This window comes from Nicotiana tomentosiformis, chromosome 10, assembly GCF_000390325.3.
Source record: "Nicotiana tomentosiformis chromosome 10, ASM39032v3, whole genome shotgun sequence".
Lineage (NCBI taxonomy): Eukaryota > Viridiplantae > Streptophyta > Magnoliopsida > Solanales > Solanaceae > Nicotiana > Nicotiana tomentosiformis.
Window position 1 is genome coordinate 24,370,869 of NC_090821.1, and position 26,152 is coordinate 24,397,020.

Sequence of the window (26,152 nt, forward strand, 5' to 3'; positions counted from 1 at the left end):
CTCTTCTTCTCTGAGAAACCCTAGCCGCCGCCTCTCAAAACCCTCCCCTAATCCCTCTTCTAATGGGATTTCCCTCTCATCTCCTTACAATATTAGTATGTTTCCGCTATTGGTTGATTCTCCATGGTATTACCTAATACTTGCCTAAACATGGCAAGTATTACCACTCTAATTCTGTCTGATTGACTCCCATTTCTTGAATCTAGACGATATTCTGTCTACACACGTTTATTCTACACCGTGTGAGTTCAATTTTATTTATATTATGTTGATTCTTGCTTACCCTAAAACTAGGGTTTTCAGATTTCCTTAGATCATACCAAAATTGGTTCGATTCTCTGATTTTTAGTGCTATTTGTGTCTATATTCATCCTATGTTACTGTTTTTGTGTATATTCCGTTGATATTTGTTTTCCCTAAAAACTAGGGTTTGGCATGATTTTTCTCCTAAATTGGTTCTAATTGATTATGCATACTCTTCTTTCCTTATCTTTATGTTTGATTGATTATATTTCCTTGTTTGTTTGTTCGATTCCTACTACTATAAAAACCCATTCCCCTTCTCCGTTTTGGAGAGAACTTCAATCACTATTTTTCCACTAAAACTGAATCTTTAATCGGTGCTCGTTGAGTATCTTGTTCTGTTTTGGGATCTTGGCTGGCTGAAAGCCAAGGCCACCAGATTTTTATCTTTTCGACCTCTCTTGGGTGTGAGCACTGCCCTGGGTTCTTGAAACCCTTGGGAACTTGACACATTTGAGACTCTAGGTCCTATTTGCTATTCTTTCTTGTTTATTGAACAATCACTGGTTAGTTTCTAAAACTTTGCAATGTTTATTCCATTATGTTAGCATGTTTTCTGAAAACTGCATGACTTCATTTATTCCCTTGACTATTTTCTATCTAATTATGCCTATAATTACTAGCCTAATAATGTCTTTACACCTAGCTTAGTCAATTTGGACAGATTGAAGCATGTTTAGCTGGGTGATTGCTTATAATCTGAATGTTCTGCCTTAATTATATGGCTTAATCCATGTGTTCTGCCTAATTCTGAATCTCTAGTGATCCATTTTTGTCATTAATATGCCTTAGTTTGTTTAAGACCTTCATTCTAAATGTATAGTGTGCCCCTACGAATATGATTGTCACTCTATGTGTTCTTGCCATATCCAATTCTGTACCTCTAATAACCTGTTATCCTTTCTTCCATTGACTGATGCCCTCTATGGTACCTGATCCTGTTTGTGTTATACTGTTTAATCCCGAGTTTGGTATAATCTGATCCTTTTAGTTCTAAACTGGTTGTATTAATTGGTTTTACTAGTCTAATGCCCTTGCCTGCTAACTTTGCAATCCCAGGGTCCTTGTTTCTTGCCATATGGAACTCTGCCTCAATATATTAGTTTGCTTCTCGAGTCCATGTTCATTATGTGATTATCTTAAAGTGTCTGCAAATGCTTTTCCAAACCTATTACTTTATTACTATTTCTTTGATTGTTTCTTGTTATGAGTCTAATTTTGGGTTGGCTGGAAGCCAAGGCCCCCTAAATTTTCTCTATTAACCTCCCTAGTATGAGCACTACCCTGGGTTCTTGAAACCCTTGGGAACTCTGACACACTAGGGTCTAAGGTTCTGTGGCCACTTTGTCCCAATTGCTCAATTCTGCCTCCCTTTTCACCTACTGAATGAACCAGTTGGTTTGTGTAAATGGTTGTTAATCAGCTGTGGTTATTGGGTTTTGGCTATTTTTTGTAAATGAAGATTATTTTCTTGGTTTGATTGGCTATGACTTCTGGGTTGTGGTGAAACCTGTATGGATACAAAATTTGAAGGCCTGGCCAGGCTGGGTGTATTTTTGGGCCTGTCTTAGGCCCATTATAGTGATTTTGTAACTTTGTAATTTGATTTATTCATTGGGCCTGAAATAATGCTGTAATAATAATTGGGGTGTTAGTAAAATTGGAAAAATGGGTTTATTCTAATATTTGCATAAACAGGTAGAAATCCTGCCTATAGGTGTTTAATTTACTCAACATGTTCTGCTCCTATGTGTTGTTAGATAACCTTCCCATAGAACATGAGTGTTTAATTCGTTTAACATATTCTGCTCCTATGTGTTTTATTAGATACCATGCCTATAGGAAATAAAGTGTCAATGACCAATCTTTCAATTTATATAACTGCTGCATATTCATTAGATACTATGACTATAGGGCTATGTTAGCTTATGTTCTACAAAATCTGCATTTAGAAATCATGCATATAGGGTTTTACTTGGTTAATTCATTGTTATACTGCCCACCTAGGAGACATGCCTATAGCAGCTATGTATAAAAAATCAATTTCAATCGTTAATCGTTAGAAATCCTGCCTATAGGGTAATACCACTCGACTTTAAGTGTTAATATTGAACTTTCAACACTGTTTCATTGCCACTATTAGAAAGCATGCCTATAGGATCAAACTGAGTAATTCTGGGTATCTTCAATAGTTATCACTGCCAACTACTTCATAAATCACCTAGATATCATGTCTATAGGTTTAATTACTTATAATCTGTAATCAGCAGGCCGACTGTGTAGTCGCTTAGAAATTATACCTAAAATGGAATCTTGCTCTGAAACTGCCTGCACGTTTGAATCCCAAGGTCACATAGAAAGAATGTCTATAGGGCTTAATGGCTTTAACTTGTCTCAATTCTGAAACTATCAAATGCCTAATTTGTTTGTGTGCATTTGTTGTCTATGTGTAGAGGCTAACTTGAGCCCATAATTGCCTTCACATGAAGTCCAACTTGTTTTTTATGTCGCCTAGTTTTATCATCTCCGAACAGCCTAAGCTAAGTCTAGAAACCATCCAAATAGAGGTCCAAATGCCTCCTGGTCCATAGGCATGGGACAGGTAGTACACGCATAGGGCACGGTTTAGAATCACCTAGTGCGCTTTAGGTAAAAACTTAAAGATAATAATCGGGTAGCAGGAGATGATAGTCGGTGCCTGCTGAATAATACGAGTAACACCCCACCTCGAGGGAGTTACGAAGTATTATTTATGTTGCACGGGGTGATCCTTTAGGCTAAAAAACGTATGACCCCCCATCTTGTCTTAAAACCAATTATTTGTGTTTACTCAAGGACTTTCTAATAATGATTTTTTTTCAAACTTCTTGTTTTTCTCTCTGACTATTTGACTAATTCATATAATTCAAGTTCAGCCGGGACCCATAGTTGTGAACCTTGAAGAGTGCCTAACACCTTCTCTTCGAGGTAATTTGAGCCCTTACCCGATCTTTGGTGACGCAAACTGGTTAAACCAGAGTTATTTGCAAATAGGTGCCCTAACGCTCCTCAAACCCATTAGGTGGCGACTCTCTCTTTTAACACCTTCCTTTAAAAGAGTTGTCTCGTGTCAAAACCCTATTTCGCGAGAAAGAGGGGCGCGACAGCATGACGACTCTGCTGGGGGTATTTTTAGGCTCTTACCATAGCAAACTTGGTCTATATGAATTAGTCTTCTTTGATGAATGTGTTTCTTTATTATTTATCATTACATGAACATCCCGCTTCCATTTTCCCTTTTTTATGGCTACATGCACACCCTTTCCCCTTCTCGAGGTTTCCTAAAAATGATGGGTTTCAGGAAAAATGATGAGTTAGTCTGTCTAAAGAAATCTTACATACCATTCGACTTCCTTTACTAGCGTTATGGTTACAGCAAGTCATATCGTCTTTACCATGATAAATTTGCCATCACTACTTTAGGTTGGACTCACCGCCGGGTTTTTGTATTCATTATCTATTTTTTGGGGATGCTTATATTCTCGATACAAGGAGAAAAGATCCACACTCGCCTAGCTATGGTCACTAAGAACCTAATGGAAGGAATTGAGGGGCAAACTTACACTATTGTCCCAATGATCGTGGCTGAGATGTACCTAGCCTTAGACTGTTGCAAAAAGGGATATAGGCATTTCGAGGGTTGCAATCTGTTGCTATAAATAAGGTTATTGGAACACCTTTAGAGAGGACAATACCGTAAACAATTTCCACGACGACCATGTAATGACCATATAGTTTATCACCATCCGAAGAGAATGACTTTTATCCTAGACAGGTTTGCACGACCGGGAAACGCTATGAGTTGGGTACATTTATTTAGCAATTTAAGTGATGACAAGGTACATTGGATGATCGAGTGATTCCCTAGCAGTGAATTCATCATCAGGTCGAGAGATGTTCCTCATCTAGTGCTAATCGGATTAGGGGGAATCTATCCTATCAGAGTCATGCGGTAAGCTGGGAGAAAACAGGTTATAACACGAGTTTCCAAAATGGTTCATTACAAAGCAGACTTCCGAGGGAATTCCATTCCATTCAAGTTTGAGGCACAGCACATGTGGCATCAAAAGATTATCGTGGAGAAAGATACCATCGAGCCAGACAGGTATCATGCCGGCCATGTATACTTCTACCCATCATGGTTGGTCGATGACATAGCAGGAAAGGTCAAGCCAGGGGTTGATTTGAGAAATAGGATCATAGACGACGCTACTGAAGCACAAGTCAAATACAGGAGGTTGCGCAAAAGGGTCTTCGAATCTGAGGCCAGGCATTTGGAACAACATAAAGTGGACATGGAGGCAATCAATTAATGGAGGGTAATCTCTACTAAATCAACAGAAAGGTTGGAGTATTTGGAGCAGGGTTTGATGAAACTTGAGGGAAAGATGAGGAAAAGGGTCTCGGATTGTCAGAACGCAGAGGGCAATGAAGGAGGACATCTAGCAAGGGCACATCTGCTGTTGGACATGCACGACCTGGGGAATCTGATTGACGGGGCTAAGAAGGCCAAACTTGGAGAAGGTCCCTTTGGGACAAAGTAGATTAGGAATGATGTTTTCTAGATTCATTTTAGAATTTGATTATAATAAGGAGAATGCCACTAGTGAATCTTTATAATTATTGTCGGTTTAGTAGAGATTTGATCTATTTATCATATTAATGAAATGACGCAGTTATCGGCATTGAGTTTTCTCCAAAGCTATGTGTCGCTAGGCCTACCTTGAGCACGATGAGGTCCCCAAATTAGGACGCAAATTTATAATTCTGCAATACATGTTTAGATATCGTAAATATCCTTTATATACTCCTTACTGACTTGTTTACCTTTTGTTTTTCTTCTTTTCTTTGTTTATTCCCATCCCCTAATGTTGGTTCATACATACTGGCATCATCAGCATATCATACCAGATCTAGAGGTCCTCCTCATCCTCCTCCTCCTCCTCTAAGTGATCCTAAGAATAAAGGAAAAGCTAAGATGGACGATATGAGTGGTATCAAGAAAGACAACGCTACGCGCACCGAGAATGTCGAAACTTCGGATGGTCGGAGTACTCCGGCTCAGAATGACTTGGTTTTACGGTTACAACAGGAGATATTGGAGTTACAAGGGGAACTTGAGCAGGTCCGTAACTTGGCAAACCTTTCCCTTACCCAGAATGTTCCCGACATCTACCAACAAAATGCCAGAAATCCAACACCTCCTCAAAATACACAAAACCAACACCCGCAAAATCCTCCCGCACCTCACCAATATGCCATGCCTTCCCAAAATCCTAATCCTCCACTAGTACCAAGTCCTCCACAACATCATCATTATCCGACCCAGTACCCACAAACTACCACCTACCACACTCCTCAGAATGTACCATAGCCTACTCCTGACTTGCAAAACTCAACCAATGACCACCATTACGCCTAGATTTCCGGAGTCCACCAAAGCAATCCCATATATGTGGAAACCTTACCCTACACCCCACAACAGACCCTATACATACCTGAATCCGCCGAGAAGGACCTGTTCATCAAGAACATGGCATAGGAACTCAAGAAACTTACCGGCAGGGCTCAAAGTGTCGAAAGGGGCAAAGGTATTAAGTGTTTGAATTATGAAGATTTGTGTATTCATCCAGACGTAGAACTGCCAGAGGTTACAAACCTCCTAAGTTCAAAATGTTCGACGGAACTGGTGATCCAAAGGTGCACTTGAGAACATATTGTGACAAGCTTATTGGAGTTGGCAGGGATGAAAGAATCCGCATGAAACTGTTCACGAGAAGCCTCACTGGAGAGCCCTGTCTTGGTACATCAGTCAGAATCCAAAGAAATGGGTTATTGGGTAAGCATGGCATTGGATTTCATGGATCAGTTCAGGTTTAACACAGAAAATGCACCAGATGTTTTCTATATTCAAAATCTCAAGAAGAAGCCAACGGAAACTTTCTGCGAGTATGCTACTCGGTGGAGGTATGAAGCTGCAAAAGTAAGGCCAGCGCTGGAAGAAGAGCAAATGAACAAGTTCTTTGTCCGAGCTCAGGATCCGCAATATTACGAGAGGTTGATAGTTATTGAAAACCATAAGTTTTCTGTCATCATCAAATTGGGAGAAAGAATAGAAGAGGGAATTAAAAGCGGAATCGTAACTAATTTCGAGGCACTCCAGGCTACGAACAATGCCTTGCAGTCGGGCGGTATATCTAAAAAGAAGGAAGTAGGGGCAGTGATGGTAGCCCAAGGTCCGAAGTCTCCTCTCACATACCAAACACCTCCACCCACATATCAGTCTTCACCTCTTAGATATCAACAACCCGCTACCGCCTACCACACTTACAACACTCAGCCAACATATTACCACTCACCACCAGCCCGCCAAAACTACCAAAAACCCAGGCTAAATTTTGACCATAGGCCACCCAGACAATACACTCCTATTGCCGAGCCTATTGACCAGTTGCATGAGAGACTGAAAGCTGCCGGTTATGTCATTTCCATTCCCGATGTCGTCATGGAAAATTCCTCTCAATGGGTCAATCTGAACAAGACATGTGCCTACCATTCGGGCATGAAGGGTCACACTATTGATGAATGCCGCACTCTGAAGGATAAGATCCAGACGCTGATTGATACCAAAGATATATAGGCAAAGGAGACTGCACCTAATGTCCACAACAATCCCCTCCCGGATCACAGGGGCGAGGTGGTAAATGTGATATAAACTGATGAAGAATGGGATCTGGAAGGGCCAATTAGGCTCATTCTAGAAGGGGATGATCCCAAAATTCCTCCAGTCACTCTCACACCTATTATACAGATACAGTCACCGATTGAAGTTAAGGTAGCCGCACCGACTCCGTTTGAGGTTAAAGTAACAACGCCCTTAGCCACGCCAACTCCGTTTGAAGTAGAAGTGACCACACCATTCACCGTAACGGTAGCACCCACACCATCCTTTAATTCCAATGCTGTGACCTGTGACTATATTGCAGAAGCGAGGAGGAAAGGAAAGGGGAAAATAGAAGAAACTAGTGCAGCACAAGGTATGACCAGAACTGGTAGGGTTTACACGCCTGAGCATTTGGGGGGAACAAGTAAAGAAGCCGCTTCCAGTCAGCCTGTTATTGAAACCGGCCTTGATGATCTTTGGAGAAAGGTGCAAGCAAGGGAGTATTTTTTGGTCGATCATTTGAACAAAACCCCTGCTCAGATATCCATTCTATCACTACTGCTGAATTCTGAGGCACACAGGAACACATTGATGAAAGTGTTGAATGAGGTTTATGTACCCAACAACATTACAAGTGGAGAGATGGCCAACATGGTAGGACAAGTATTGGAAAGCCATAAGATCACTTTCCACGAAGATGAATTGCCACTTGAAGGGTTAAGCCATAACAGGGCGTTGCATATCACAGTACAGTGCGAAGACAAATTCATTGCCAGGGTCCTGATAGATGGGGGTTCAAGTCTTAACATCTGCCCGTTGACTACTTTGAAGAGGTTAGGTAAAGGTTTGCATGAGATATGAGCAGGAACTATGAATGTAAAAGCGTTCGATGGGTCTCAAAGGGCCACAATCGGAGAAACCAACCTCTGCTTACAAATGGGGCAAACTTGGTTTGATGTTGAATTCCAAGTGCTCGACATATCTGCCTCATACAATCTGCTATTTGGATGACCTTGGATACATGCCGCTGGGGCTGTAGCGTCTACTCTACATTAGGCTGTGAAGTTCGAATGGTATCACCAGGAGGTGATCATTCATGGAGACGGGAGTAACCCTATTTACACCAACCAGACCGTCTCGATTGTGGATAATAGGAGGAAGTTAGGGGGAGAGACTTACCATCGCATTGAGCATGTTAACGTGATTGAAAAGGACAAATGGTGGAGTAGCATGGATAGGGTATGAACCCGGCAAGGGTCTCGGCAAGAATCTCCAAGGGATCACCAAATTAATACAGTTAAAACATCATGGCACGACCTTTGGACTGGGATATCAATACACTTGGCATGAGTATCAAAATTGGTCACCACCATGGCGCGGTCCTTATTACCCTCTCGAGCAGTCGATATCACAGTTGAGCCAGTCCTTCCATCATGCGGATATGATGTGGGGATCTGAAGAAGATGAAGTGCTAGCTGATTTGAGGAATCTATTCTTAGAAGATGAAGACATTGACTGCAGTGTAATAGTTGAGGAGGAAGAGGAGGAAGGCCTCGTCATCCAGACAGTGGAGAATGGAGCTGTTCTCAGGAATTAGACTGCCACACCATTAAGGGCCCGTCGAGTTCCTGGGTAGCCTCGCAATTAGCATCATTTATTTTAAAAGCAATTTTTATGAGCATTTAAGGCATTTTCAGTATTTTGTTTTAAGCATGTTTTGTTTTGAAATAATTGCTCGGGTCATCGAGCCGTACCTTTTTGACGTTTTCAAGATTCATCTAATGCATTGTTATTTTAGTATTTATTATTATTCTTTATATTTTTTCTCTACAACATTATTATTACCTATCCCGATGAACTTACGACTGTGACATGAAATGAGACAATGCAACATAAGGATAGTGACTCAAAAGAAATAGAAGAAGAGGATATAATACCTGAGGAAATTGTTAGAGAAGTTGAAGATTTTAAAAACAAGCCTAAGTCCAACTTGGACGAAACTGAGATAGTCAACTTGGGAGATTCCGAAACATTCAAAGAAACTCGCATAAGCATTCACCTACCACCATCAGAGAAATAAGAATTTACCCGTTTCCTGAAAGAATATGAAGACATTTTTGCATGGTCTTATGATGATATGACTGGTTTGAGCACGTCCATAGTGGCTCATAAACTACCCACCAACCCAATGTGTCCGCCAGTAAAGCAGAAGCTCAGAAAGTTCAAGCCAGATATAAGTCTAAAAATCAAAGAAGAATTCACCAAGCAGATCAAAGCTAAGGTTCTCAGAGTGGTTGAATATCCAACTTGATTGGTTAACATTGTGCCAGTTCCGAAGAAGGATGGGAAAGTCAGAGTATGCGTCGATTATCGGGACTTAAATAGAGCAAGTCCAAAAGATGATTTCCCGTTAACCAACACACACATACTCATCGACAACTACGCCAAGCATGAACTCCAATCCTTTGTGGATTGCTTTGCGGGATATCATCAGATCTGGAAGGATGAAGAGGATGCCGAAAAGACAACTTTTATTACACCGTTGGGGGTGTACTGATATAAAATGATGTTGTTTGGTCTGAAGAATGTTGGGGCCACTTATATGAGGGCCATGACAACTATTTTCCACGACATGATACATAAGGAGATAGAGGTATATGTGGATGACGTCATCATGAAATAGAAGAAGAGTACAGATCACATAGCAGACTTGAGGAAATTCTTTGATCGGCTTCGGAGGTACAATTTGAAATTGAATCCCACAAAATATGCCTTCGGGGTCCCCGTAGGAAAGTTGTTAGGATTCATCGTCAACCGCCGAGGAATTGAGCTAGACCTATCAAAGGTCAAGGCTATCCAGGATTTGCCACCTCCAAAGAACAAGAAAGACGTGATGAGCTTCTAGGGACGTCTTAATTACATCAGCCGCTTCAGAGCACAATCAACCGTGATCTGTGAGATGATTTTCAAAATGTTAAAGAAGGATGCCGCAACCAGTTAGACTGAAGACTGCCAGAAAGCTTTTGACAGAATCAAAGAATATTTGTCCACACCGCCAGTCCTAGTCCCGCCAGAAACTTGTAGACCAATGCTACTCTATCTCTCTATATTATATGGGACTTTCGGTTGTGTCTTGGGACAACACGATGAGTCGGGAAAGAAAGAATAGACCATATACTATCTGAGTAAGAAGTTCACACACTATGAAGCACAGTATTCTTTGCTGGAATGCACCTGCTGTGCTTTGACATGGATTGCCCAGAAACTGAGGCACTACTTATGTGCCTATACATCTTCTAAAAACCCATGCCTACAGGGAAGCTGGAAAAACAGCAGATATTGTTGAGTGAATTCAACATTGTCTATGTGACTCAGAAGGCGGTTAAGGGACAAGCATTAGCGGACCATCTTGTGGAAAATCCTATAGGAGGAGAATAAGAACCACTAAAAACATATTTTCCTAATGAAGAAGTATCATTCGTAGGAGAAAATATCGCCGAAGCCTACGACGGATGTAGAATGTTTTTTGATGCAGATGCAAACTTCAAAGTAGTGGGTAGTGGAGCCATTTTGGTGTCAGAAACAGGTCAACATTATCCGGTATCCATGAAACTTTGATTTTCGTGCACCAAAAATATGACAGAATATGAGGCTTGCATATTGGGGCTCAATTTGGCCGTTGACATGAATATTCATGAATTATGGGTAACTGGTGATTCAGATATTCTGGTACATCAATTGCAGGGATAATGGGCAATAAAGAATACCAAGATATTACCATATCTATATCATGTGCAAGATATTATGAAGAGGTTCACGAAGATAGAGTTTAGACATGTCCCGAGAATCCAGAATGAGTTTGCAGACGCATTGGCCACTTTGTCCTCCATGATACAGCATCCAGACAAGAATTTCATCAACCCCATTCCAGCAAGGATTCATAATTAGCCAGCTTACTGCTCTTATGTTGAAGAAGAAGTAGACGGGAATCCATGGTTCCATGATATCAAGGAGTACTTGGCAAAAAGAGAGTACCTGGAGCATGCAAATCATACTCAATAACGCACGCTCCGAAGATTGTCCAACCATTTCTTCCAAAGTGGAGGAATTCTGTACAGAAGGACTCCAGACTTAGGGTTATTACGGTGTGTTGACGCCAAGGAAGCTTCCAAACTGCTCGAAGAGATACACTCTGGAACTTGCGGACCACACATGAATGGTTTCATTTTAGCCAAAAAGATACTGAGGGCAGGTTATTTTTGGATGACTATGGAAACAGACTGCATCAGGTATGTCCATAAATGTCATTAGTGCCAAATACACGCAGATATGATACGGGTACCACCAAATGAACTCAATGCAACGAGTGCACCTTGGCCTTTTGCTGCTTGGGGAATGGATGTCATTTGACCAATCGAGCCCGCCGCTTCAAACGGGCATATGTTCATTTTAGTGGCCATAGACTACTTCACAAAATGGGTCGAAGCTGCATCCTACAAAGCTGTAACCAAGAAAGTCATCATAGATTTTGTCAGAGATCATATTATTTACCGATTTGGGGTTCCATAGTCCATTATCACTAACAATGCCGCCAATCTCAACAGTGACCTAATGAAAGCTATGTGCGAAACCTTCAAAATCAAGCACAAGAATTCCACAGCATACAGGCCTCAAATGAATGGAGCTGTGGAGGCTGCAAACAAGAATATCAAGAAAATACTGAGGAAGATGGTAGAAAACCATAAGAAATGGCATGAAAAGTTACCATTTGCCTTATTGGGGTACCGTACCACAGTCCGCACATCAACCGGCACAACTCCCTATTTGCTGGTCTATAGTACCGAAGCTGTCATTCCTACCGAGGTTGAAATTCCTTCTTTAAGAATTATACAAGAAGTTGAACTCAGTGATGCAGAATGGATAAAAAGCCTCTATGAACAATTAGCTCTCGATGACGGGAAAAGAATGAACGCAGTGTGTCATGGTTAACTCTATTAGAATAGGATGTCTAGAGCTTTCAACAAAAGGTTCAAACATAGACAGTTGGCACCGGGGCAGCTAGTACTGAAGCGGATCTTCCCGCATCAAGATGAAGCCAAATGAAATTTTTGCCCAATTGGCAAGGGCCCTACATGGTTCACAGAGTACTAACAGGAGGAGCACTCATACTCGCAGAAATGGACGGAGAGGTTTGGCCAAAGCCTATCAATTCAGATGCAGTCAAAAGATATTATGTTTAGAATGTTCACATTTCTTCATCTGATGTAATTGAACTATGCTCGACCTGATTCCCATTTAAGAGGGGATACATAGGCAGCCCTGTGGGTTCGGTCACAATTCAATAAAATTTTCATTTTTCCCGCAACCAGAAACTGGGGTAGAATTTTGAGGAGGACCCTCAAAATTGCGAAGCAAGTCCAGCCAACGTCATCATATGCAGAACTGTCAGAGAATCGCCTAAGTAAACTGGGGTAGTATTTTGAGGAGGACCCTCAAAATTCTAAGGAAGTCACAATGTCTCTAAAGTTTCACAGTCATTGGTTCATATAATTTATCCGATATTGCATACTAATATATTTTAAATAACTACATTCATCATATGCACGCACATTTTTCGAAAACTTTATTTTATGAAACAGCCAGATGCTACCCATGGTAACTCAAGCAGGATTTCTATGCAGAGCAAGGCAAAGCAAGCAGGCGAAGGCACGAACCAACCTTCCCCGCAGAACTCACGATTTTCCTTTGGATGCAGGAACAAGGAATATTCGCAAATACGTGCACACTTCAGGATCACTATCTTCATAACGACAAAGCTGCCAAATGCAAACACATTTCTAGATAAGAAATGCTCTGCTACGACTTATTATCTGTTCATTGCATGAGACTAAGCATTGTCTCCATCTTGCATGAGGCTAAGCCCTGCCTCCTCAATTGCATAAGGCTAAGCACTGCCTTCCTCTGCATGAGACTAAGCATTGTCTCCACCTTTGCATGAGGCTGAGCCTTGCCTCCTTAATTGCATAAGGCTAAGAACTGCCTTCCATTGCATGGGACTAAGCACTGTCTCCAATCTTTACATGAGGCTAAGCCCTGCCTCTTCAATTGCATAAGGCTAAGCACTGCCTTCTATTGCATGAGTCTAAGCCTTGCCTCCTTAATTGCACAAGGCTAATCAATGCCTTCCATTGCATGAGACTAAGCACTATCTCCAGTCTTTGCATGAGGCTAAGCCCTGCCTCCTTAATTGCATAAGGCTAAGCACTGCCTTCCTTTTACACAAGACTAAGCATTGTCTCCATGCCTGCATGAGACTAAACATTGTCTTTCCTTGCGTAACCCCAAATGCCATGCTACTTGAAATCTAGCACTATTCTCCACCTCGGGCTAAGCTCTGCCCTCGATCTTTCACAAGACTAAACTCTGTCTTGTTTCGCTTTGCATAACCAAACGTCATGTCTTTGCATCTCATAGGGTGAAATACCGCCATTTTTGTTTGAAGGCATCATAGTCCGAAGGCATCATCCTCATAGCCGGAAGACACCATGCCATGTATTGAGGATCTCTCAATATCGCACCTCATTATTCAAAGGCGTCATAGTTCAGAGGCACCGTTTTCATGGCCCGAGAACATCATTTCATGGCCTGCGAATCCCTTATCACGCAATTCATGGCTCAGGACATCATGGCCTGAGGACATCATCCTCATCGTCCAAAGACAACTTTCATGGTCAAAAGGGAATTTGCATCATATTTAAATTATCGCAATATACACCTGCATGCATTGTATTTATGTTTTGCAGGTAATACAGTAGGTAACCGTTCTCCCAACGGGAGCAATCTTCGCTCCAGTTTCCGTTCAATATTCACACCGTGTAACTACCTCAAATACAGCCAACCATCATCCGTTACCCATTTCCTCTTGATGACCGTTCACATACCCATAACCATTCCAACGTACATCCATTCACAATTCCGATATCATCCTATCCAGAAGAGCTTGTCCGTTCCTATAACAACTCCATCGGCTTATTCCACCGTTGGATCCAGAACTACACACGACCTAATTCCTGTAAAACCAGGGATATGTAGGCAACTCAGAAATCGGAGTTCGGCCTATATTTTTTTCAAATCACCCAATTCAGTCAAAATCGGTCATCATTTCTTTACCCGACAACTCTTTCATCATTCTCGGGTAAAGAAGGGCAGTTGTTGATACCCAATTTTTCTCTCGTATTTTTAAAACATATATATATATATATATATATATATATATATATATATATATATATATATATATACACTTTCAAAATAGTATATTTGCATCATCATTTAGCTTATAAACCTATACAAGCATTTTTCATAATTTTCCATAATGTTTAAAGGCTTTAAATCAATTTATTCATGTATTTTATTATATAAATATTCAATAATTATCCTCCAAATTATTTTTATGATGATTTAATTATCTAAACTTATCATTTATACCAAGGTTTTAAATATTCTTTTAGTGCATTTCTTATAATTATATTTGCATTTTAGGGCTAATTGCACTTTTTTGCAACAATAGCCCATATGCATGTATAATTATATTATTTATGCAGAAAATGACTTTTATATTTTTATAATTTTAAGTAATTATTTTTAATCATTTTAGTTCATAAATTATATTTTTTTTATTTATTAATTACTTTTATAAATTATTTATTCATTAAATATTAGGTATTTAAAAACTAGCCTAAAAATCCACCCATTTTCGGACCAATTGCTGGCCCAAACCTAACACCCTAGCCCAATAAATCTCAAGCCCAAACCAAACACCCCTTTACAAAACCCGGCCAATACCCATTTTACACGACCTACCCCATTATCTTTAATCCTAGTCATTAATCTCTCAAGATCAACGGCCCCCGTTCACCCCCTCTCTTTAACAATCCAAACCCGCCCAAAACCTAACCATTCTCACCACCCTCCGCTCCTAAATCCTCTCTACTCTCTCTCTTCTTCTCTGAGAAACCCTAGCCGCCGCTTCTAAAAACCCTCCCCTAATCCCTCTTCTAATGCGATTTCCCTCTCATCTCCTTACCATGTTAGTATGTTTCCGCTATTGGTTGATTCTCCATGGTATTACCTAATATTTGCCTAAATATGGCAAGTATTACCACTCTGATTCTATCCGATTGACTCCCATTTCATGAATTTGGACGATATTCCGTCTACACACATTTATTCTACACCGTGTGAGTCCAATTTTGTTTATATTATGTTGATTCTTACTTACCCTAAAACTAGGGTTTTTAGATTTCCTTAAATCGAACCAAAATTGGTTCGATTCTCTAATTTTTAGTGCTATTTGTGTCTATATTCATCATATGTTAGTGTTTTTGTGTATAATCTGTTGATATTTGTTTTCCCTAAAAACTTAGGTTTGACCTGATTTTTCTCCTAAATTGGTTCGAATTGATTCTGCATGCTCTTCTTTCCTTATTTCTATGTCTGATTGATTATATTTCCTTGTTTGTTTGTTCGATTCCTACTGCTATAAAAACCCATTCCCCTTCCCCTTTTTGGAGAGAACTTCAATCACTATTTTTCAACTAAAACTGAAGCTTTACTCGGTGCTCGTTAGGTATCTTGTTCTGTTTTGGGCTCTTGACTGGCTAAAAGCGAAGGCCACCAGATTTCTATTTTTTCGACCTTTCTTGGGTGTTAGCACTGTCCTGGATTCTTGAAACCCTTGGGGACTTGACACATTTGAGACTCTAGGTCCTATTTGCTGTTCTTTCTTATTTATTGAATAATCACTGGTTAGTTTCTAAACCTTCGCAATGTTTATTCCATTATGTTAGCATGTTTTCTAAAAATTGCATGACTTCATGTATTCCCTTGACTCTTTTCTGTCTAATTCTGCCTATAATTACTAGCCTAATAATGTATTTGCACCTAGCTTAGTCAATTTGGACAGATTGAAGCATGTTTAGCTGGGTGATTGCTTATAATCTGAATGTTCTGCCTTGATTATATGGCTTAATCCATATGTTCTGCCTAATTCTGAATCTCCAGTGATCAGTTTTTGTCATTAATATGCCTTAGTTTGTTTAAGACCTTCATTTTAAATGTATAGTTTGCCCCTACGAATATGATTGTCACTCTATTTGTTCTTGCCATATCCAATTCTGTACCTCTAATAACCTATTGTCCTTTCTTCCTTGACTGATGCCCTCTATGGTACCTGATCCTGTTTGTGTTATACTCTTTAATCCTGAGTTTGGTATAATTTGATCCTTTAAGTTCTAAACTGGTTGTATTAATTGCTTTTAGTAGTCTAATGCCCTTGCCTGCAAACTTTGCAATCTTAGGCTCCGTGTTTCTTGTCATATGTAACTGTGCCTCAATATATTAGTTTGCTTCTCAAGCTCATGTTCATTATGTGATTATCTTAAAGTGTCTACAAATGCTTTTCCAAACCTATTACTTTATTACTATTTCTTTGATTGTTTCTTGTTATGAGTCTAATTCTGGGCCAGCTGGAAGCCAAGGCCCCCTAAAGCTTCTCTATTAACCTCCCTAGTGTGAGCACTGTCCTGGGTTCTTGAAACCTTTGGGAACTCTGACACACTAGGGTCTAAGGTTCTGTGGCCACTTTATCCCAATTGCTCAATTCTGCCTCCCTTTTCACCTACTGAATTAACTAGTTGGTTTGTGTAAATGGTTGTTAATCAGCTGTGGTTACTGGGTTTTGGATATTTTGTGTAAATGAAGATTGTTTTCTAGGTTCGATTAGCTATGACTTTTGGGCTATGGTTAAACCTGTATGGATACGAAATTTGAAGGCCTGGCCAGGCTGGGTGTATTTTTGGGCATGTCTTAGGCCCACTATAGTGATTTTGTAACTTTGTAATTTGATTCATTCATTGGGCCTGAAATAATGCTGTAATAATAATTGGGGTGTTAGTAAAATTGGGAAAATGGATGATATTAGTTATAAAACACTTATACTATATATACTAAAAACCATTAATAATGATGTAAGAAGAATAATCTATGAAAAACTAATTAGTTTTGAAATAACAGAAATAATGAATCAAAACTGGACAGAACTAATTATACCAGAAACAGACTTATATGAACTAGATCTATATTTTGATAACATATAATGAATCATACATATCTACAATACTGGCAACAAACTACAGATAATATAAATTTACTAAAAACCCTAGTAAAAGATAATATAGAACAATATCAAAGAACCCAAAAACAAATAACCGAAATCATAATTGATGATGAAGAATATATGCAGATGGAATATATAGATTATGAACTAGATAGTGAAGATAGTATATATGAAATATCAGATATAGAAGATGAAATAGAAAATGAAATAACTAAGGAAGATGATGAAATCTAATGACTGAAAAAGAAATAAAAGTAATAACACGAGAAGAATATAAAGATGAAGAATCCTCAGAACAAAAGATTATATTTGATAATAGTATATTTGAACAAATAAAAGGAAATACCAATAATAAACAAAAGAATAATAAACAAAGAAATACAAGATATAAAAGCAAAAAACCCAATTAAATATGTACACCTAGGAGGAACTGAAATACTAATAAAAGCATGTTTCAGGGAAGGAATAGATACCCCTATAGAAATATATTTAGCAGATGATAGAATAATTCAACCTATAGAAAAAAGCATAATAAGTGCAATAAAAGGAAATCTCATATATCAAAAATTCAAATTCATAATAAGTGCCAACTATTCAATAGCAATAAACGATAAGAATATAGATAAATCATTAGTACTATACTGGAAAATGTCAGGAATAGAATTAACACCTGGAAGTAAAATATTTACAGCTAGATGTAAAAATCTATACGTCTTAACAACAAAACATAAAATAGCAGCAAAAAATAAAATTAATAAAATCAAAATAGAAAACCCGTTTGAAAGAATAGTTACAGTTATTGACAATAATGAATATAGTTATAAAGAAATTGACATGGAAGAAGATTTAGAAATAGTAAAAGAAAGATTAAGTACATCAAGTATACCAAACCAATTAACCTATGAAACACCAACATCATCAAGAATAAGTACATCAAGAAGAGAATATATAATCCCAAAAAATTTAATAAGAAACACTACATATAACTACTATATAACTGGAATTATGGAACAAAGAAAATATCAAATATTAATAAATACAGGACAAGAAGAAAACTATATTACAAGAGAATTAGTAACAGAAACTGAAATAATAACTACTGAACAATTATGCCCTGAATTACCTAAAGAATTAATAATAAATGAAGAAATAACAGAAAAAGAAATAATTATTGGAGGAATACCTTTAACGATACAATTTAAAATATACCAAGAAAATGAAAACGAAAATATTACACTAGGAATAAAATGGTTAGAAAATGTAAAACCATACAGCCTAGGAGATAAACAATTAACCATAACATACAAAGATAAGAAAATAATAATAAAAAGAACAGAAGAATGAAAATATATATACTCGCAAAAATCATAGTAGAAGGATATTATAATAGATACTATACACCAATGATAGATACAGGGGCAGAAGCTAATATATGTAAATATAATTATTTACCAACGGATAAATGGGAAAAATTAAAAACACCTATGGTAGTAACAGGATTTAATAATGAAGGTAGTATGATTAACTACAAAGCCAAAAATGTAAAAATACAAATATGGGATAAAATATTAACTATAGAAGAAATATATAACTTTGAATTCACTACGAAAGATATGTTACTAGGAATGCCATTTTTAGACAAATTATACCCACACATAATAACAAGAACACACTGGTGGTTTACCACACCATGTAAAAATAAAGTAGGAGCAAAAAGAGTAAATAATAAACAACGAAAAACTACAGAATGGATACGAGGAAATGAAAAAATCACACAAAAATTAGAAAATATAAGTAAAAATACAACTACTCAATTAGAAATTATTATATTTACAATAGACAAAGTAAAAATAATCCAGAATGAATTAGAAAAATTATATAATGATAACCCTCTACAAGGATGGGAATATTTATTTTTTTCTATCTCTTCTTGTTCTTCTATTTTTTCTGGTACGAGCATCTCTCTTGTAAGTCCGATCTTGATAACTTGTATGATAGGTTTTATTTCTTCATATAGTATTTCTGCTGTAGCTGAATAAAATCTTATATAGAACAATGTTCCTTTGGTTATCCTTTTGTATTGCATAAATGCTCTGTATAATTCTGGTATGGTAGCTATCTCTTGTCCTGTTTGTGTGTATACTGTATCTACTAATATTTGCATAAACGAGTAGAAATCGTGCCTATAGGTGTTTAATTTACTCAACATATTCTGCTCCTATGTGTTGTTAGATAACCTTCCCATAGGACCTGAGTTTTAATTTGTTTAACATATTATGCTCCTATGTGTTTTATTAGATACCATGCCTATAGGAAATAAAGTGTCAATGACCAATCTTTCATTTTACATAACTGTAGCATATTCATTAGATACTATGACTATAGGGCTATGTTAGCTTATGTTCTACAAAATCTGCATTTAGAAATCATGCCTATAGGGTTTTACTTGGTTAATTTGTTGTTATACTGCCCACCTAGGATACATGCCTATAGCATCTAAGTATAAAAAATTAATTTTAATCGTTAATCGTTAGAAATTCTGCCTATAGGGTAATACCACTCGATTTTAAGTGTTAATATTGAACTTTCAACATTGTTTCGTTGCCACTATTAGAAACCATGCCTATAGGATCAAACTGAGTAATTATGAGTATCTTCAATAGTTATCACTGACAACAACTGCATAAATCACCTAGATATCATGTCTATAGGTTTAAATGCTTATAATCTGTAATCAGCAGGCCGACTATGTAATCTCTTAGAAATTGTACGTAAAATGGCATGTTGCTCTGAAACTGCCTGCACGTTTGAATCCTAAGGTCACATAGAAACCATGTCTATAGGGCTTAATGGCTTTAACTTGTCTCAATTCCGAAACTGTCAAATGCCTAATTTGTTTGCGTGCATTTGTTGTCTAATTGTGGAGGCTAACTTGAGCCCTTAATTGCCTTCACATGAAGTCCAACTTATTTTGTATGTCACCTAGTTTTATCATTTCTGAGCAGCCTAAGCTAAGTCTAGAAACCATCCAAAATAGAGGTCCAAACGCCTCTTGGGCCATAGGCATGGGACGGGTAGTGCACGCATAGTGCACTGTTTAGAATCAATTAGCGCGCTTTAGGTAAAAACTTAAATATAGCAATCAGGTAGCAGGAGATGATAGTCGGTGCCCGCTGAATAATACGAGTAACACCCCACCTCGAGGGAGTTACGAAGTATTATTTATGTTGCACGGGGTGATCCTTTTAGGCTAAAAAACATAGGACCCCCCCCATCTTGTCTTTAAACCAATTATTTGTGTTTACTCAAGGACTTTCTAATAATTATTTTTTTTTCAAACTTCTTGTTTATATCTCTGACTATTTGACTAATTTATATAATTCAAGTTTGGACGGGATCTACAATTGTGGACCTCGAAGAGTGCCTAACACCTTCTCTTCGAGGTAATTTGAGCCCTTACTCGATCTTTGGTGACGCAAACTGGTTAAACCAGAGATGTTTTTTCAAATAGGTGACCTAACGCACCTCAAACCCATTAGGTGGCGACTCTCTCTTGTAACACCTTCCTTTAAAAGAGTTGTCACGTGTCAAAACTCGATTTCGTGAGAAAGAGGGGTGCGACAACGGGCAGGCAGAGCGGACTATTCAGACGCTTGAGGATATATTGCGTGCGTGTGTTCTTGACTTTAAGGGTAGCTGGGATGATCATTTGCCGTTCATAGAATTTGCCTACAATAACAGTTATCATGCTAGTATCCAGATGGCACCGTTCGAGGCTTTATATTATAAGAGATGTAGATCTCCCATTGGATGGTTCCAGATTGGGGAAGCAGAGTTGATAGGGCCAGACCTCGTGCATCAGGCTATGGAGAAGGTTAAGATCATTACGAAATGGTTGAAAACTGCTCAGAGGTGTCAAAAGTACTATTCTGATGTGCGTCGCTGTGATTTGGAGATTAAAGAGGACGATTGGGTATTATTGAATGTTTTCCCCATGAATGGTATAATGCGGTTTGTTAAGAAATGGAAGTTAAGTCCGAGGTATGTCGGACTGTACAGAATTATTCAGAGGATTGGTCGGGTGGCTTATAAGCTTGAACTACCTCCAGAGATGTCTTTAGTGCACCCAAAGTTCCACGTATCCATGTTGAAGAAGGTGGTTGGAAATTCGTAAGCTGAGAAATAAGGAAATTGCCTCCGTGAAAGTGATATGGCGAAACCAACAGATTGAAGAGGCCACCCGGGAGGCGGAGGAAGAGATGAAGAAGAAGTACCCTCATTTGTTTGAATAGCCATATATTTATAAAGTTGTGTTCTATGAAAATGCTAAGAGTTTACTTTCCATGAATTATGTTTCACTTGTATAGTTATGCTAAGGGTGTTCCTTTTTGGTAATACATTGTTCATGAGGCCATGATTTCCATTGTTTTTACGTTATGTTACGTAGTTGGTTCATGCATTTGTTGTTAGGATTAGTTTCTGGGATTCTCTGATAGGTGGATATGCCAGTTATAGGGAAACTCTGGCGAAATATTTGAAAATTTATGGAGTTAGTCAAAAATTTGGGGACTGTTGGTATGTGAAATATTAGCTGAGTCACATTGGTTTCTAATGTCAGATTTTGGCCCTCATTCGAGGATGAATGATCTTAAGCGGGGGAGGATGTAAGGCCCCATAAAATTTCACCTAAAACCCAGGGTTTCATGATGCCAGGATAGAATTATGTGATGATGATTGTAGAGATTCTTCATTTCGTGGGCCACACAACCCATCGCAGATCTAGCATGAAACATTATGGAGGGAAGTTCTGCGGCGCATTATGCGACCGCAGATTTGGTCAGCGGACCGCATACCTGTCGTAGAGTGAAGCATAAATGCTCAGTTCCGGAGGGCCATTCTTCTGTCCATTTTGCGGACCGCAGAAGCGTAATATGCGACCGCAGATTTGCACTGGGGCTTCATTTTCTAACTTTTTTGACCCGACCTTATATCAATATACTGAAGTAAAGGGCCATTTTAAAGCAAAAATCTGATATTTCTAGAGAGAGGGAGTGCCATAGAGTGATAAGGGAAGTTCCTAAGCTTATTGTTCATCAACTCTTTCTCAAAGTTGAAGAATTCACAAGAAAAATTCACTCGGTCTTTATCCTAGAGGTAAGATTCTACTCCCTAGCCCTCAAATTTGTGATTTTACTTAAAATCGGTAATGAGAAAAGCAATTCTTAGGTGTGGAAGTTATCCATTATGCATGCATGTACTATCAAGGGTTGGGGGAAGAATGTTGAGCTAAATTGGATAGACTTTGGGTAGTGGAAAGAAGGAATCCACCAAAGGAGGACCTTGAAATCATAATACCCACCAAATATTTGATAAAATGCTCAAATGAGCTGGAACCATGACATTTTTCCTAATTTGTGTCAAATTTTGCTATATCTCTAAATAGATCAAAGTTGCTAGATTTTCGGAACTGTGTAGTGGATTAAGGAAAGCTCAAAGCAAGGTATGTTGGAAAAACTCCTCTTTTAGAATTGAACACCACAATGTCCTTGTAAGTCCCGAGCTGTTCATTATAAATTAATTATTCCAAATAAGACTTGTGTCAAAATATATATGTGTTCAATATGTATTCTGAATGTTCCTGTTATGTTGTGTTACTAATTGAGAATGTGTTCAAAGTACGGGTTGCATGTCTAAATGCTATAGCTTCAAGTCGTGGTTCAAGCAAAAGCTATTATGCCAAATTGTATAAGAAATCTCAATGTAGTTAAGACTCTTGCTTGCTCACATGTGTACTCAAGTCTTGAATAGAAATGCTTCGTTGTTAATGATCCGTGATGATGTTCGAAAGTGAAAGAGGTGAGCAGAGCATAAAACATGAAATACATCCAACGTGCCAAGAATGATATTACATTTGGGGCCACTAGTGCCAATGAAACTAAGAAACATTTAAAAGATGTTGAAATGAGTTGTGAATCCTTTTTAATAACAAACACTTTGGGAGTATCGTTAATCACTGAGGAAGGGTAGGTTGAAATAGCCTAACCCCGAAATTACACATGACAGTGTAGGAATGAGTTGTAATTATTCCCCTCATTTGGGACGAGTTTGATGTGATGAAATATTCTCCTTTATTAGGATGAGATGATTGCTAGAAAAGGGTGATGTCGATCCACACGATATTTTGGTGAGACGGCCTAGCCGGTCGGGTCGTTATCGGATGCCATGCCGCACAAATGGTGGTGATTGTGCTGAAAATTGTTATCGAGATAATGATTGAAACTGTGATAGTGATTGTGATCGTGGTTGATGTCTTCGGGTAAGATGGCCTAGCCGATCGGTCATAGATCGTACTCCGTGCTAAAATCACGGTGGTATATCGGTGCTAAGATCTCCCAACCAAAAATAATGGAAATTTATTTGACAATTATCTTTCTCTTAATTTGATATTTTAGTATTGTCTGATACTTTCATTGATTTATGACTATCCTTCCTTGTGTTATCATTCGTTCTAACTAGAGTCAGTCTCAATTATACATGGAGGAAACTGCATTTGAATTATGTACCTGACTGCTTCAAGAATGGCCTGTGCTTCCGCAATATTATTGGTTGCCTCTTCAACTACATCAGCCTGGGCATATATAAGATCTCCAATACCATCCCTAATGCAAACACCATATGAAGCTCCTCCAAATTCCCCTCTAAAGGCCCCATCAGTGTTACATTTAATCCATCCATCTGGAGGCAATTGCCACAAAACTTTAGTGAACCTCAATCTAGGGATATGATTTAGCAACTTTTCATGTAAATCTGGACAGTTAGTGGTAACTCCCTTAAAGCCTAGCCTTCTCACATTCAAAAATATTTGTATCGAGGTTGATATCTAAAAGATTAACCTATAAAGGATACATTCTTCCTATGCAGCCCTAAATTCCTTTTCTTCTACAAATGCCACACAATCATACCTGGCATAGCTTGATAGATTTCCTTCAAACTTGTGTTCCCCGGTTTATTCCACCACTCATTTATCACTTGTACTAGCTGCTCCCCTTCTATTTTGATCCCTGCAGGTGCACCAAAGTAGTTCCAAACAAATCTGGCAGTTGGAGATGTCAAAAAGACATGAGGCAATGTCTTGAGGTTCTAAAGTACCCCAGCCTTAAGAACCAATCATCTAATGGTAGTTTTGCCTTCCACAACCTCCACATGAAAAATCTTATCTTGAAAGGCACACCCTTTACCCAAAAGAACCTGTATAGCTTGCTTTCATCTCTTCTTTTCCTTATGTATTGCCATGCAAACTTCATTGTAAATTTCCCTTTTGTTTCCAGCTTCCGCCAACGCTTATACTTCATTGAGTAATCTGAAGGTGGTGTGATGGAATCAAAAATGTGGTCAGCTAACTCCTCTGGTAGTAACTTCCTCAAAAGCCCTTCATTCCATGCCCCATTCTCCACCACATCATCAACATATTTTATGGATTCATCACACCAATGGTCTGGACCTGAAGCATGATAAAGAGCTCCAAATCCAGTCCAATTATCAAACCAGAAGTAGGAGTTACCACTCTTCAATTGACACCACACTTGGTGTTCCACTTCATCCCACATTTGAAGCATTTTCCTCTACACACGAGATGACTGCCTCCATGGCACCACTAATTCGTTGATCTTCTTGCAATATTTATTTCTAATGAATGTATTCCATAGAGTATTGTTTGTTCTGTAATTCCACCAAAGCTTGGAAAATAATGCCTTGGATACATCATGCAATGATCTAAAACCAAGACCTCCCTCATATTTAGGTAAACAAAGATTATCCCATGAAGCCTAGTGTCTTGCCCTTCCATTGCCTGAGTTGCTCCAATAAAATCTAGCAAACATCTTGTGCAATTGGTTGATCACATATATTAGAGGATTCACTACTAAAAGGAGATGAATTGGCATGCTTTCTAACACATGTGCAATGAACACAACCCTTTCACCAATTGAGAGTAACTTACCCTCCCATGATGATAACCTCTCCCGAACTTTGAAAATAATGCTCTTATAGAAATTCTTCCTCCTTCTACTATAGAATATTGGACATCCCATGTAAGTGAATGGGAAAGACTGTCTTTGGAACTCAGTGATTAAATGGACAGTATTTACTTCATCTGTAGGTGCCTTTTCGTGCATATAAAAGGAAGACTTTTCCTTGTTGATTTTCTGCCCTGAAGCTGCCTTATAATCCCCCAATACATTCATGATAAACAGGACTGCCCCGTAATAAGAAGAACAAAATATAATAGTATCATCTGCATAGGATAGATAATTGATGTTTTGGCTCCACTTTGGCATGCCAAAGCCTATGAAATCTGGATTGTCAAAAAAAAAGCATCCAAGGCTCTCCCAAGCACTTTTTGGTCTAAATGGTCTTTTATTCTGGTAATTTTTTACATAATATCTTTTTCTTGGTCTTTTATTTTTATATTTTGATTTATATTTATTATATTTCTTTGTTTTTCATTTTTTATTATATTTATTATATTTATCTGTATTATCTGTACATCCAAATTGTGGAGCTAGAATAAAATTTCTACAACAATGGTTTGTACAAATATGTGAAAAATATAAAGAAGAAACAAAAATAGAAAAAATATTAATAAAAAACTTAAGACGTTGTAAAAACAAAACAGCACCACAATTTGGATGTACAGATAATACAGATAAATATAATAAATATAATAAAAAATGGAAAACAAAGAAATATAATAAATATAAATCAAAATATAAAAATAAAAGACCAAGAAAAAGATATTATGTAAAAAATTACTAGAATAAAAGATCATTTAGACCAAAAAAGAAACTAACAGAATGTACTTGCTATAACTGTGGAAAATTAGGACATATAGCTAAAGACTGTAAAGCACCTAGAAACCCAAAGAAAAAACAAATAACCGAAATCATAATTGATGATGAAGAATATATGCA

General features: G+C 38.2%; 1 protein-coding gene across 1 annotated transcript; it reads right to left on the reverse strand.

Moving 5' to 3' along the window:
• Nucleotides 1–23,691: 23,691 nt before the first annotated feature.
• On the reverse strand, nt 23,692–24,799 carry LOC138899887 (uncharacterized). Its single transcript, XM_070186584.1, has 3 exons — nt 24,333–24,799; nt 24,146–24,276; nt 23,692–23,918 (listed from the first exon to the last, which is right to left on the reverse strand). The coding sequence occupies exons 1-3, from the start codon at nt 24,797–24,799 to the stop codon at nt 23,692–23,694; spliced, it is 825 nt and encodes a 274-aa protein (XP_070042685.1).
• Nucleotides 24,800–26,152: the final 1,353 nt, after the last annotated feature.

What these genes read in the sequence shown, in the direction of transcription:
- LOC138899887 (XM_070186584.1), bottom strand. Translation starts at nt 24,799, where the DNA reads ATGCTTCAAATGTGGGATGAAGTGGAACACCAAGTGTGGTGTCAATTG. An exon ending in GATTGGTTCTTAAGGCTGGG is followed by an intron (nt 24,277 to 24,332) that starts GTACTTTAGAAC and finishes TCCAACTGCCAG; the next exon opens with ATTTGTTTGGAACTACTTTG. An exon ending in AATCTATCAAGCTATGCCAG is followed by an intron (nt 23,919 to 24,145) that starts GTATGATTGTGT and finishes AATTGCCTCCAG; the next exon opens with ATGGATGGATTAAATGTAAC.